Source organism: Denticeps clupeoides, chromosome 2 (assembly GCF_900700375.1).
Source record: "Denticeps clupeoides chromosome 2, fDenClu1.1, whole genome shotgun sequence".
NCBI lineage: Eukaryota > Metazoa > Chordata > Actinopteri > Clupeiformes > Denticipitidae > Denticeps > Denticeps clupeoides.
The window spans coordinates 14,983,662-14,998,134 of record NC_041708.1 but is presented as its reverse complement, the minus strand read 5'-3'; the positions used below and the strand labels follow the sequence as shown (position 1 = coordinate 14,998,134).

Sequence of the window (14,473 nt, the reverse complement as noted above, 5' to 3'; positions counted from 1 at the left end):
CTTCAGAGTTGTCGACAGTCTTCACTTTGTCTACACATGTGCCATATCAGTCATCCCATGATAGTATGTAGTTGTGGATATTGCTATAATTATTTAAATGAAAAGTTTTGAAAAAAAAAATTCTAGCAACATCTCGTTCTGTTAATATAGACCGGTGCAACTTATTTATGTACATTTTTTTCTTAAAACAAATTTCAGGAGACCAGTCCAGAATTTATGGTATAACTTTTGTTCATATCTGTTTGGTATTTCTTCTTTTCTTTCCAATGTTTTGTGGAGACTGCTTTGTTCAATAATAACTTCTGGATCACTCAGAATAGCTAGACAGGTCATTTTGCTCAGAAATGAAATGTTTGTTTTTCAATGTGCATCTCTATTTTGTGTGTTTTAAATCTGTTCTCATTCTGAGAGTTTATATATTTTTTTAAAGTTTGCGTACACATCAATCAATGATTAGATGTCTTCAAGCAAAACTTCAACTGTTTTTTGTAAAAAATAAACAGCCACATCTGCTGATGCCAGAGGCGTCATCAACAGAGGCATAGGACTGTCTGTAGCTTTATGACACAACAATTTTATTTAGAACATGACTAAGTTTTGTGGAATGATATTTTCTTCTACATTAAACCACAGACATTTTAGTGGAGCCACAATTGTCTTGTTTTATAGTTGTTATTGCCCGATTATAATGTTTTTTTTGTTTTTTTTTCCTTCTTTCTGTTTTTTTGTTTTTCTTTTAGTGAAAATGCCCTTTTTGGAATGGGAAACCCCCTTCTGGATATCATTGCTGTGGTGGATACAATTTTCCTTGAGAAGTAAGTCACAAGGGCATTACCTTTTATAAGCTCTGTTTAATGTTTTTTGTATAACACTGGAATTAGTTGATAACAGAAAAAACTTCACTGTTGGAGAAAATGGTGCCCCGTGTGTCACATGTGTTGCATACCAACTATTGTATGCAAGTATTTGGATGAGCCTTATCACTCACACATAGCCCTCTGGTTACAATGGTGCCATTCTAGAATCTGAATTTAAAACAATTCTATTCTCACTGTCTGCTCCCATTCAATCATGCCACCAATTGTTTACCATCTCTCACTCTCATAGTCTGTTAAAGTGCTGCTCAAAGTAGAGGTTTCACGTTGCAGAGCGCAGCACCCGGTGGCCTTGTTGTGGCACCGCAGTCATTTGTTGAACTTTGAACTTTGGCTGCTTGGTGCTGTCACATGTTTTTGTGCGACCAATACAATCCAAGTGGGCGAGCTTTCTTTCTGTGTTTGTGGCATCAGGGGACTGAACACAGACCACTTTTATGTACTTTGTTGCAAATCCCAGTGTCTACACAGGTGAACGAGATCTTAACTCTTGTATTTGAAAATATCATCGGACCATGTAGAAAATGTATGGGATGCATTGTGATTCATTGATAATTGTAATTGAATCGTGAGATCAGCGAAGGTTCACACCTCTACTTTTTACTTAAAAGTACAACACTGATTAATGCAAATATTTACTGTAGTTAGCATGCAAAACAGCTAGAAGTGGCCTGCCTTGACTAATAGTACCAGTGTGTACCTCAAGAAGTAAAAGTGAGTTTTAATTCTCTGAATGCCAATCCTCATTATTACTGGCCCTAAAATTTACTAAAAGATACTGCATCCTGAAGAGATATGTTTATCTACTCAAATGGTTTCATTTAAGACTTGTCCCTTTGATCTAAATGTTGTACCCAAAAGCTGAATGATGCATGGTTGCTGAAATCCTCTATTCCATTTTTTAAACAGATAGGAAAGACTGTTCAGCATTCTCTGGTCCAAATCTGTGTGACCCTTGGGGTCAGTAGTGACCTTTGCACTTTTTGAATAGATGATCTGCAATTTTGTGGTTGAGAAACAATGGAGTAACATTTACACAGATAAATGTCTTGAATAGAGTGCTAAGTATGCTACATCTGTCTATTCTTCAATCATAGAGGCACAGCCTCTTGTTAGATTTCTATTACTTTTGGTTGCAAACGCATTTAGATCGAAGGGCTCCTGCCTGTCAAAACAAGTCATAGTCCACTTCTATAAACAACACTATTTACTTTGGATTGAAGCAAACTGGATTACAGGCTTTGCAGAACAATGGGAAACATGTTACTCAGTGAATCTGAAAATGAATTTTTGTGTGAAAATTGCTAGCTTTTTCCTTATTATTGAGCATACTACCAATATTTTTTTCTGGTAAGATGTGATAAGATTTACATAATAAATAAATAAACAAACACAAATAAAATACTAGGAAGCAGTTATTTTTGATCTTGAAGAGATCAATACCCAAAAACTGAGAGCCTCCAGTACTGGTGCAGTGCAGTGTTTATTCAATTTAATGTTTTCAACACCCACTAAATATACCTATTTACGTGTGACATATCCATGTAACGGACAGAATCTTGATGAAAGCACATGCAACAAAATCGAACAATCCAAAACCCAATAAACCAGAAAGAAAAGAAAAAAATGGACAAGGCTTTACTAACATGGTAAAGGATTTAGGTTGAAGCTAAGGCTCTGCAGATACTTTAGCTTGGTGTTTTTATCAATAAAACAAGCTATGTGTCACTGGGCACGGATGGTCATTGGTCAGATAAGGGAGAGGTCAAGCAAGGAGATGGGACTTAGCATTTTTCTTCCATATCTTGTGTGATTACTAAAGTAAAACAATTGAGTTTGAGTACTAATAAATATCAAATGGCACAGGTCCGGCCGTGACACTTGCATCTACCTCCAGTGTGAATGGGAGGTTAAAGTTTGGAGAAGCAAGAACTGGAGCACTACAAAGCAATGCTTTGACATGTTCAAATACCTTCTGGCCATCTGTGGACCAAACAAAGGCAGTTTTACGGCGCAGATTCGTCAGTGGCAACACAACATCAAGGAAGTTTTACCCAATAATCCAAAGGAACCTATGCAGCTCTCGCTGAGTGGTTGGTACGGGAAAGTCAGAGATGGCTACTAGTTTAGCTGCAGGGGGATGAACTTGTCCCTGACCAACTTGTTTACCTAAGTAACTCACAGTTGCTTTAGCAAACTCACACTTCGCCAAGTTTAGGATGAGCGAAACTTTACACAAACGGTCAAACACAGTGTGGAGCACATGTTCAGACCAGGTAGACAAATCATTGAGGTACGCCGTAGTCATAAAACAGGTTCTCCTTCTCACGTGCAAATTAAACATACGTAATTCTTTTATTCTTCCTCAGTCGACGGAATTTTTGTCTGTATGTTTCAGGTACTAGTTCAAAAGCATTTAAAATTGCAGATTTAACAGTATTGTAGTCCAAACTCTGCTCAACTGTAAGGGCACAATAAACATCTTGAGCTTTACCCGACAACACACATTGTAGTAAGAGACTCCAGACACCAGTTGGCCATTTTAATGTAATGGCAACCCTCTCAAAAATACTTCTCGACCTCTCGTTCATTGAACGGAGGGACGAGACAAATATTACATGACACATCATACCCATGATCCCCTGGATCAGAAGAAGTTGGGTAAACAGGAGGGAGGTGAGGAGGAGACACCGAGCCAGGAGGTAGAACAGAGACTGGGGAAACACCTACAACCGCTGGAACCACAGCGTCTTTTCTAGTGGACAATTCTAATTTTAATTTCTTTAAATCAAAGTCCCGCTCTTCCCTTTCGCGCTGGATTTTATTTTCCCGGTTCCGCTCCCTCTCGCGTTCCTCATACTCCAGCCGTTTTACTTCATATTCAATCTCCAATTTACAAATTTGCAACTCATTTTTGACAGCACGGCTGTCACGTTCAGATCTCCACTTGGCTGCTTCATATTGCATCTGTTGTTCCTGAAATGAATACTCCTGCATCTTTAATTCAACTTCAGAGACTCTACCGGCTGCAGATTGCGGAGACACCGTACCATCGGTCTGTGCCACAATGACATTTATGCCCAATAAACCCCGTTCTACTACTCGAAACAGACTCCTTCAAATTTTTATCCTTGCTCGTTAATTCAATAGTGTAATTTTCTGCAATTTGCAACAACTTCTCTTTGGTGCAACGCAACAGAAGTTCGTACGAAGGGCTCTGAACGAACTCGTTTGCCAACGACATGTTACCAAGAGATGCGGGTGGAACGATATGCAGCACCAAAAAAATAAGGATCCGAACGGAGCGAAACGTGAACTTTTTCCACCACCTGTTGCCGCAACAACGTATGCGTGTGGGTGTGGGAACTCTGATCCCTAAGCCTGCCTAACTCCATCCCACTAAATAAACCTTCTCTTTTTCAAAGAGCATTACCAATTGAAGGTTTGCGGTCAGTCAGAAGACAAACCGCGAAGCTTCCCCCGGGTTTACTCTTCAAAACACCACCCAAATAAAATCCCCAAACACGAAACAACAAATGCGCTCCGATGGAGGGATTACGAAAATCCGGCTGGAGACGGCTAATTTACCGGGGTTCCCAATGAACGCCGAATGCGTGTCTTCCCAAAAAAAAAAAAAAACAGATGTCCCGGAGAGAAACAAAAATATCCCTGAGAGAAAAACAGAGAACAAATTCCAGACAAAGTCACCAATTTTGTTACGCGCCTAGGGTTCCAACCCATAACAAAAGAAATGACAAAAGCAAAAACCTACTAAGACAAAATGGAGAAATTTAACAAGCATTTTATTAACAAATAAATATATAAATAAAGAATAAATACATATGAAACAAATTACAATGAATAATAACAAACAAAACGGGAAAACAGACAAACACTAAAAAGCAGACAGACACAACACGTTGCGTCGCCTCCTAGGGGAAGCGCAGGGGAAACCGGAAGTGATGCAATCGGAAAAATGCTGGGGAGGTGGGCGGGGTGGATGGCACGGCAAGCGCAGCCCCGAAAAAGAAAACTGAGGCTCCTTTTATTCTGGCTGTCCACAGCAGGAACAGGTGGGCTGAATTTGCAATCACCAGGTATCCCGCAAACACAACACAAACACAGAACAGAAACACACCAAAAATACCAGGACATAACAATAGATAGATAGATAGATAGCCCTAGGCTATTACTTTTAGGCCAACTTTATTATTATTATCATTATTATTATTATTATAATGTCATCAGTAGTGGTAGGAAGGCCTATTATTCTTACTAGGATATTGTTATATTTGGCAATAGCACTAGACTTCTAATGTGAGCTTGCAGACATTATTATTATTATTATTATGAGTAGTAGTAGGCCTATCATCATTACTAGGCTATTGCTATATAATTATATGAGGTTACATGATTTGTTGTTGTTATTATCATCAGTATAGGCCTATTATCGTTACTATGCTGTTGCTATAATTGGGAATTGGCACCAGACCTCTGATATTAATTTGTGCTTTATTGTTGTTATTATTACTAGGCCTAATAGTAGGCATCATTTGCATTTTTTACAGAAGCTTGCAGGTAGGTGATGTTAATGTGAGACTTGAGCCTGCTTTGCCTTGCAAAGATCCTCAATTCTTGGCTCAATGTTTAATAAATATAAACTCAAATCATCCTTGATTTGTGCACGATTCAGTTATTTAGTTTTGAGTGCAGTCATTTTTCAGAATCCTGCCTCACACAAATATGCGACGTCACAGAGTTCAGATATTCCTGCATGAATGCTGCCCAGAATGACGAAAGAGGGCAGGAGCTTGTTTGCTGTGCACACAAACAGATCTCGAACCCACGCAAAAGAGCGATAATCCTCCTTGTCACAAATTGTTTTCTCATTGGTGACAGGTGCAAAGTGAAGTGATTTGTCATCATTGTGAACACACAATGAAATGTGTCCATTTGAGACCAATTGAAGCCAATTCGTTTTACAGAGCAACAATGGTCACATTTTACATCTAAGATTAATGACAAACATTTGACTCATTGTGGCCCCATCCTGTTTCATTATCATGCTAACAAGTTAATTTCTGAACATGTTCCAAACCTCAATTTTCCTGTGACTCATCATGGCCATGCCTCATTAGCATTTTTGATGTTAGGTTTCATCAGAGGCACAGGTGACTGGTTCTCCTGGCATGTCGACAGGTCTGCCAAAGATGACGCAGTAGCAGCCATGCCTTGTTCAAGAAAGACTGCTGCATTGTGGGAGACTTAGAGAATATAATCGACATTCCAGCCGCTTGATGAAACTGAGCACCAGGGCCTTCATGTCCTCTTCTTCAGAGACTCAAGATCATCAAAGTCCAGTTGGTGCAGAAACTGTGCCAAAAGTCCAACCGAGTCCTCAGGCAGCGTAAACTTAAAATGGAAAAGCAAGCAGTGAAATTGTAAAAACAAGCAGCGTAACTGAAAGTCTCACATGCAAAAATGTGAGACTTTCTTGCAAAAGAGCGAGATGTAAGCAAAAACGTATCAACCTTTTTTTGGCCTAGCGGTTAAGGAAGTGGCCCCGTAATCAGAAGGTTGCCGGTTCGAATCCCGGTCCGCCAAGGTGCCACTGAGTAAAGCACCATCCCTGCACACTGCTCCCCGGGCACCTGCCATGACTGCCCACTGCTCACCAAGGGTGATTGGTTAAAAGCAGAGGACACATTTTGTTGTGTGCACCATGTGCTGTGCTGTGATTACTTTCACCACGGCTCACCCCAGTGCACCGTTCAAACGCAATGGTTCAAATGGAAACAAGTGTTTTGCTTTTTGTTTCTTAATAAATATTTTTTGTTTCAACACTTGTGCTGCTCCTCACCATGAATAAAGAAGGTAAGTGTGTGTGGGGTGTTCTAAGTCTATTATGACAAACTAATGTTTCCATTATTGCTAGTGTGAAGATGGGTAAATTGCTATTTATTTTTTCACAGGTATGGACTCAAAGAGAATGACCAAATCCTGGCTGAAGAGAAGCACAAAGAACTGTAAGTTGTTTTTTGTTTTTTTTACCCCCTATTTTCCCAGCAAGTTTTTGTCATTTGACCTTCAAGATAAATGTGCCCCTTGCATTTAAGAAAGAAACAGAAAAATATCAATAACAAGAAAACAAATGACTAACAACTGAGTGAGAGAAAGCAAGAGAAACAGACATGGGAGATACAGACGACTGAGCCGAAGTAATGAAAAGACTGGTGAGACTGAGAGAGGGAAAAATACAGGAAAATTGTCACTGGTTAAAAAAAAAAAGAAAGAAAAGTCTACTGCGAAAATAGAGCATTTTATCTGGAATGGACAGACCCTTTTCTTTTTATTCTTTGCACTGGGAGCTCTAAACCAGTGTGTCTCATCTGTTCAGAAACCGCACTTATAAACAGCATGACAAATCATTAAAGTTTTGAAGAAACATACCCACTCAAATCTGAAGTGCGATCACAGAAAATATGCAGTCTCAGAGTCCAATTTGACCACTCAGCCAGGATCCTGAGTCACACATTCACTGCCCAACAATGTGCTCATGAGTGTTCCCTTAGAGTTGCTTGGATTTTGGGTCAACACAAAATTTACTGATGGAGAGGTTGTCAATGAATGACAAGAAGCTGAAATATATCACTCTAAATAGTTACGATCTTCTGGACTTGGTGTTTCTAAAAATCATTTCTAATTGGACCTTTTTAAATTTTAGTTGAATACCCCTTTTCTAGGCCAAACATTGAACTCGATGCTGATACTAATGTTGGTATTACTTAAAGAAAAGAATAAATAGATAAAAGATAAACGAATAAAATGAATAAATAACAGAAGAGCCTCCCCTCTTCTCATGCCGCAGAAGTGCAAAATATATGTGCTATGTGCAATTAGATACACACGGCCATTCTTATATTTAACTTACTTCAACAGTATTGATTTAGCTGGGGGAAGGGCTGCCCGGTGCAATGCCTGTTGAAAAATGTTGCAGTCTGCTGCCGATTTCTTTACTTTACTTGACTTAAGTTTATTTTGCAGACGCTTTTATCCAAAGCGACTTACAGGAGGAAGACACCAGCAATTCTCATTCGATTTCTATAGATTTTGAGTTTACAAAAACAAAGAGCCCTGATAAGGCCTAATTTCTGTGAAAAGAGATTCAAGTGCTAATAGATATGGATACAAAATCAATACAAATTTATAGTACTGACTAGTATCTGAGAATATTTTTTTTTTTTTTTTTTTTTTTTAAACATTAGTCCACTCCTTCAAACAGTCAGACTTCAACCTCTAACCATGGCCAAGACCAGGAAGCTGTCTAAGGACAGGGACATGATTGGCTCATTCTTGTCTTTTGCAGATGTGCAAATCAACAATAGGCAAGTAGCTTGGTGAGAAGAGATCAACTGTTGGAGCAATTATTAGAAAATGAAATAAATCCAAGATCACTGACAATCTTCCTAGACCTGGAACTTCATGCAAGATCTGACCTCGTTGAGTACAAATAGTGTTTTTGCCAATCAGGGCTTTAGACTAACTTGTTGCACTGGGGTGCCTAACTTTAGGTGCACCACATTTTTCTACGGCATCGCATTTAACAACACAGTTTTAAAGGTTCACTTTTTCTTCTTTTTTAAATTCATTGCAGAAAAAAACTGATAATGTTCCGGGAGTTTTCTGCCAGTACATTTTTTGTTAAATTAATGGACATTTTCCTGTAATTTAACATATTTTTATATGTTTATTTACCTTACTACTTATATATCTGGAATTTTACAGTATATCATCTGGTATACTCACAAACACTTTGTGTTGACATTTCTGTACTTTTACAGTATATTCTCTGGTAACAAATACTTCTGTTAATTCAAAATTGATTTTTCCATGCTTCTACAGTACATGCTCTAGTATATTTACAAATACTTCCTGTAATATCACAGTATACAGAAATAGTAAGAGTATACTTTTTTTTTTTTTACTTTTTCTGCATCAGGCTTCCACAATCATCTTTTAAAACCACGGTCGCAATTGTCAGCTTTCAGTTGAATATCAAATTGACTCTTCAATCTTCACCTGTCAGGTAAAATTAGCTGTAAAACATTTTAAAAAAAAATCATACACAGTTTACAAAAATTAACCTTAGAAAATACTATAAATTTGAAAGCATGTACCAAATACTTTGGGAAGAAATTCCCATAGATTACATTTTTTTTCTGAAACATTGTGCAACAAACATACAATGTACACAGTTGTGTGAGGTACTGGCTATATGAGAGTGTGATATACCTGTCATGGCAAATTTGCTGAAAATTCTAAAAATGGAATCAGATCCTAATGTTTAGCAACATGGGCAATGTAAATTTACAATTTACAGGATTAGCACCATGAATTGGTATCTCTTTGGAATACAAGAAGTTCCTGATCATCTTTTTTTCCCTTGACAAGTTTGGTTTGTGCTGGAAAGCCAAAATGGGTGCAAGTGTGATCAAACAGATGGACTGCCTCAAATAGAATTTTCATTCTTATTTTAACATGTTAACTGGGCCTCCATTGTTGATTTGCAGCTCGGTGGATGCAATATGTTTTGGCCATCAATTTTCAGACTCTAAAATGATTGTTCTTGAAGGCAGTTTAATTTCTTCTGGAGTGGATTTTAGCTTAGTTGTATTCTCAAAAGCTGGCTGATACTGCACACAACCATATAGATCTGATTGGTTAGACTTTTGGTTGAGCCAAAGGTTAAGGGCCTCCAAACATGTTCAACTCTGTTCAATAGGGCTGCAACAACGAATCGATTGAATCGATAAAAAAATAGATTACTAAAAGAGTTGGCAACGAATTTCCTAATCGATTCGTTATGTCGCGCGACGCGGAGACGTTTGATTATAAAAAAAAAAAAAAACTTTATTTTGAGTGAACACACTCGGTCTCTCTCGCGCACAGATACTAGCAGAGTTTGGCGCCTCATAGACAGTGCGGAGCAAAAATAAAAAAATACGAGCGGCGGTAGAGGACAGATACATGGCGGAGGCACAGAAATCTGCGCGAAAATATGCAAAAGCGACATGGCACGGCACGGGAGCACCACGGCAATGATCCAGCACCTGAAACGCGTGTTTGAGGAGGAGGAAGGGAGTTCAGCAGCAGGGGAAGTCACTACAGAATCCTACTTTTGTTCCGTTTTGAAGTGAGGAACCTAATGTCCCTGGTGCTGGTGTTTAACTCACCGCGGAGGAGAACTAGACGGGGACTTACAGCGCCACCTACAGGTGTGGAGGGGGGATGAAACGGCGTTCGGACTGTTCTCTGCGTCTCCACGTGGACAACTCGCCTATTGTGTCCCTGAGCAGGACACTTAACCCTAAGTTGCTCCAGGGGGACTGTCCCTGTAACTACTGATTGTAAGTCGCTCTGGATAAAGGCGTCTGATAAATGCTGTAAATGTAAATGTTTACCCGTCATCCAGCTTGACAGGCATGACAAGTTAGCATTAGCGCGTTAATAACAGTAGTAAAGCAGGGGTGCTATAGTTACTTTGCATTAAAAGACTAAAGACTTTAAAAGTTTTTATTCACTAGCCTTTTTTGGACCATTCATTTTTCAATCTGTTGTCATGTACAGCTACACTGCAAAAACTGCAGATTAGTTTTCTTACCCCATTGGCAGATAATTTTGCTTGTTTTAAACAAACAATCACTTAATTCAGAGATGTTTTATCAGAAAACAAGACATCATTTCTTATGATATTTCATGTGTCTAGTAAATGTATCTTTATTTAAGATTTTTTAGAGATTTGGACTGAAATCAGGACAAAACTACTAAGTTAGAAAAGTGTGTGTGTGTGTCAGTGTGAGAGTTTGTGAGTGTGTGCATCTGCAGTGTAGAGTAGAGAACAAGTTCTGACATTCAAACAAATCCTGTTAAATTTTCTGATTTGTACTTTATTTTTTTACAAATTATTTATCGTTCTGGCAGCTCTGGTGGCACTTTATTTTTTAAAAAGTCTATATTTGGCAGATGTAAAGCATGTGTTTTTTTTGTAAAGCATGTCAATTTTTATTTTATTATTATTATTATTATTACAGCTCAAGGAGCAACATGTTTGTGCACTTTCTAAAGATTTTGGTTCTGTTTTTGAATAAAGGGTTGGAAATGAATGCTTTTCTTGTTTTGTTTTGTTTTGTTTTTTATCCTATTCTACAATTAATTAAAAAAAATCGACAGATTAATCGATTATTAAAATAATCGTTAGTTGCAGCCCTAGTTTTCAAGTTGGATGAACTGAGCATCATATCCAGTTCCGACAACTTTAGTTTAATGAAGATATCATGTCGGGGAATGAACTGCTCAACAATTGGCAGTGTTCCTTAATTTTGGCTCTCCCAGGCCTTCCTTGGTCCTTCCCAAGTAGATAATTGACAACAGTGCAAATCAGTTCCCTTCTCCCTTAAGGTTTCAGTCTTTTTCTTTTCACATCGGGCAAGCATAAGGTTGGTTTGCATTCTGTGCCATGGTACAGCATATGCCTCACAGGAAGAACACTCCATGGAACCAGGTGATTCAGGTGTATCTGAATCTGTGACAATTCCCTCAACATCCTCTGGTTTGATGAAACACCTATCACCTCTAGTCTGGTAATGGGTGATTTCATCTGATCACTCCTGATCTTTTTTACATGCACAAGTGGGTGGAACAACCTGACACTTTTGTGATAAAAGCAAAATGGAAAATAATTAAAGTTTGTCAAAGTTTTTTGCTAATCAGATTGCCTGATAATAAATGTCAAGTTCATTTGTCAAGTTCATAAATGTCAAGTTCAGGCACCCAGTTGTCATATTTTTCCCAGAGAAATAGAATCACAGCTGTTTTTCACTTTTAACAATGATAGATGCAATTTGCCCCATCTGTAGTTATTTCTTTGGCATATGACAGTAATAAAAGCATTCCATTTGCATATTTAGTTTCATAAACTTATATGTGACAATTGATTGTGAGTTGATTGTGTTTAGTCCAAAGTTATCAAATTGTCCTTTGGTGCCACCATAATTTTTGAACAAAGGCTGGTTCACTCAGATAGTTTCATCTGTGGTCTGAACAAGCTGCCTTGACACTGATAAGCACTGATTTCTATATTCTTCTCAATCAGAGCTTTCATGTCAGCAATCTTGAGATTTTGCAAGGCTAGTTGCACAGACTAGTTCAAATAACTTCCTCAAGAGTTGCACTGAACTGTCAGGATATTCAATTCTTTCATGCCTCAGAACTGGCAAGAATCTCAATAGCCACCTGTTTTGTGCCACATGGGCTCCAAGCTTTATTCCCTGGCTGGGAATGACATTTGTCTTGTTTTTAGCTTTCACCAGGCAAATATTTCAGTCTGCTATTCAAAGACTTGTAAGTGAACCACTTTTTTTGTTTTAATCAAAAACTGCAAACACTTTGCCATTTCATATTCAACCACACGTCATATGCCAAACAAGGTATTAATCCCTAAATTATACCCCTAAATAGATGCCACCAGCTCACACAAGTTTGAAAATAGGAATTTGATTTGATTTGGAAATCTTGGCCTTGTTTGTCAGTTGATTGTCACTGCATAACCAACATATATAAAACTGGGGGGCTAACTCCTGTTTTTCCATGGCAGGTGGTGATTTATACAGAGTATTTATTATTGCAGGGAGCATATTTTATCCGAACACCACACCTCAGTTCTCACTCTGTTTTTGTTCACCATTCAAAGTCACACCCACCCCGCACCACAGTGCTGCTCCATTTGAAAACATGCACATTTTATAACTCGTATGTCTTACGTGACGACAGCCCAGGTGGGAATGGATATGGAGTCGGGTGAACATACAACACAAGGCAACACGACAAATTTGGATCAGCACCTAAGCATTCTAAGGCCATTGTTGCTCCCTGCTCTTGATCAAAAATCACAAATAAAAAAGATATACTCATGTATGCAAAGATATATAGATACACTCCTACATGGTATGTGTATGATGTGTGCTTGATTTATAACTATAGCGTAAGAATCTATACTAAAGCACACACACATTTGTGTGACATGGGGTTAGCCTATTTCTATTTACAGTTTGTGAGTTTCCTGTTTACAGTGCTGCCAGTGTGAAGCAGTACTGGGGATGTTGGGCTCAGGTGTAATATTGAAGTAGGTATTGTGGTGTCTGAATTAAACGTTTTTCCTGTTTCAGGTTTGATGAGATGGTGAAGAAGTATAAAGTTGAGTATCATGCCGGAGGCTCCACCCTGAATTCAATTAAAGTGGCCCAGGTTTGTTTACCTTTTATCAGCACCTCCCTTGCCTCCCCAAAAACAAAGCGCTTCTAATTTACAAAGATCATAATTAGCCGGAAATTTGAAGCTGAAAAATGCTATTTTGCAGCATTCTATGATCCATTTTTTCCAACACTGCAGAGGGTTTTTTTTCCATTGCTCATTCCATTGCTCATTTAAAGGAGTTGGTTTAGTTTCCACTTTTACACATTGTAAGCAGAAGCCAACCTTAATTTTTTTTTTAGATTGCAGCAGAAAACCACTAAATAAATGTGTATTTATTTAGTGATATATGTAGTTAAACCAACTAGTGCTATATAAATGATCTTAAACCATCAACCAAATACACACAAACTAAGATAAGAAATATGATAAGATTATGCTTTATTTGTCCCATAAGTGGGAAATTTATATTGTCATTGCAGAAAGTGGACAGTACAGCAAAATGGGCAGCAAAAAACAATAGCATAGACAATATGCAGACTGTGTAAAATAAAAAAGTTCAGTATACCAATAGATAATCCTAGAAAAAACAGTTGATGTGTATTGTAAAAATAAAATAATTGTTAATTATTTGTATATATAGAATATAAGTAAGTGTACATATGTACTAGTGCTGCACGATTAATCTAATCGCAATCGTAATCGCGATGTCAGTCTGTGCGATTACATGAACGCAAAAAGGGATTTAAATGATTAGTACATGGATGGGATCGGCAACATATCCGATCCATTCTCTCATCCTCAAAGTTTTGGAGCTGACTGAAGTCTCACTTCAGTCGGATGTGACGTGTTTGGTCACATGACTTTTGATTCAGAGACATATGGTTAGACGCCGCATGACGCGCTGCATCGTACGTCAACGTCGCCGCCATATTGCGATGGGCTCTGCTGTGACTTGAAGCATATACATGTCTATGGAGAGAAGTGCATAAAAATGCCTCACTCTTGTGCTGCTTGGGGCTGTACAAACCGCTGTACGCTCCAAACCAAAATGAGATCACATGCACAAAAGTATTTCCATCCTTTGTGCAGTACTTTGTCAATGCACAATTGATGCCTGAAGTATTTTTGAATAATGCTTGGCACACCTATCCTAGGTTGAATAAAAAGTGTTGCTGGACAGCCATTTTAAGATCTTAAGGTGTGGGCCACTCAAGGACATTCACAGAGTTATCCTGAAGCCAAGTCTTTGTTGTCCTGCTGAAAGACGAACCGTCACCTCCAGTCTGTGTTCAAGAGCACTCTGGAGAAGGTTTCCATCCAAGAGGTCTTTGTACATTGCTGCAATC

General features: G+C 38.4%; 1 protein-coding gene across 3 annotated transcripts in view; it reads left to right on the top strand.

The window, feature by feature from the left end:
• The window catches only part of LOC114769647 (adenosine kinase-like), a 43,575-nt gene that overhangs the window by 2,017 nt on the left and 27,085 nt on the right, over positions 1-14,473 (top strand). For all 3 annotated transcript variants that reach the window (XM_028962850.1, XM_028962844.1, XM_028962859.1), the window contains exons 2-4: positions 741-815; positions 6,848-6,901; positions 13,100-13,178. In XM_028962850.1, the coding sequence (XP_028818683.1) occupies positions 741-815; positions 6,848-6,901; positions 13,100-13,178 (208 nt within the window). The remainder of the gene's footprint in view (positions 1-740; positions 816-6,847; positions 6,902-13,099; positions 13,179-14,473) is intronic.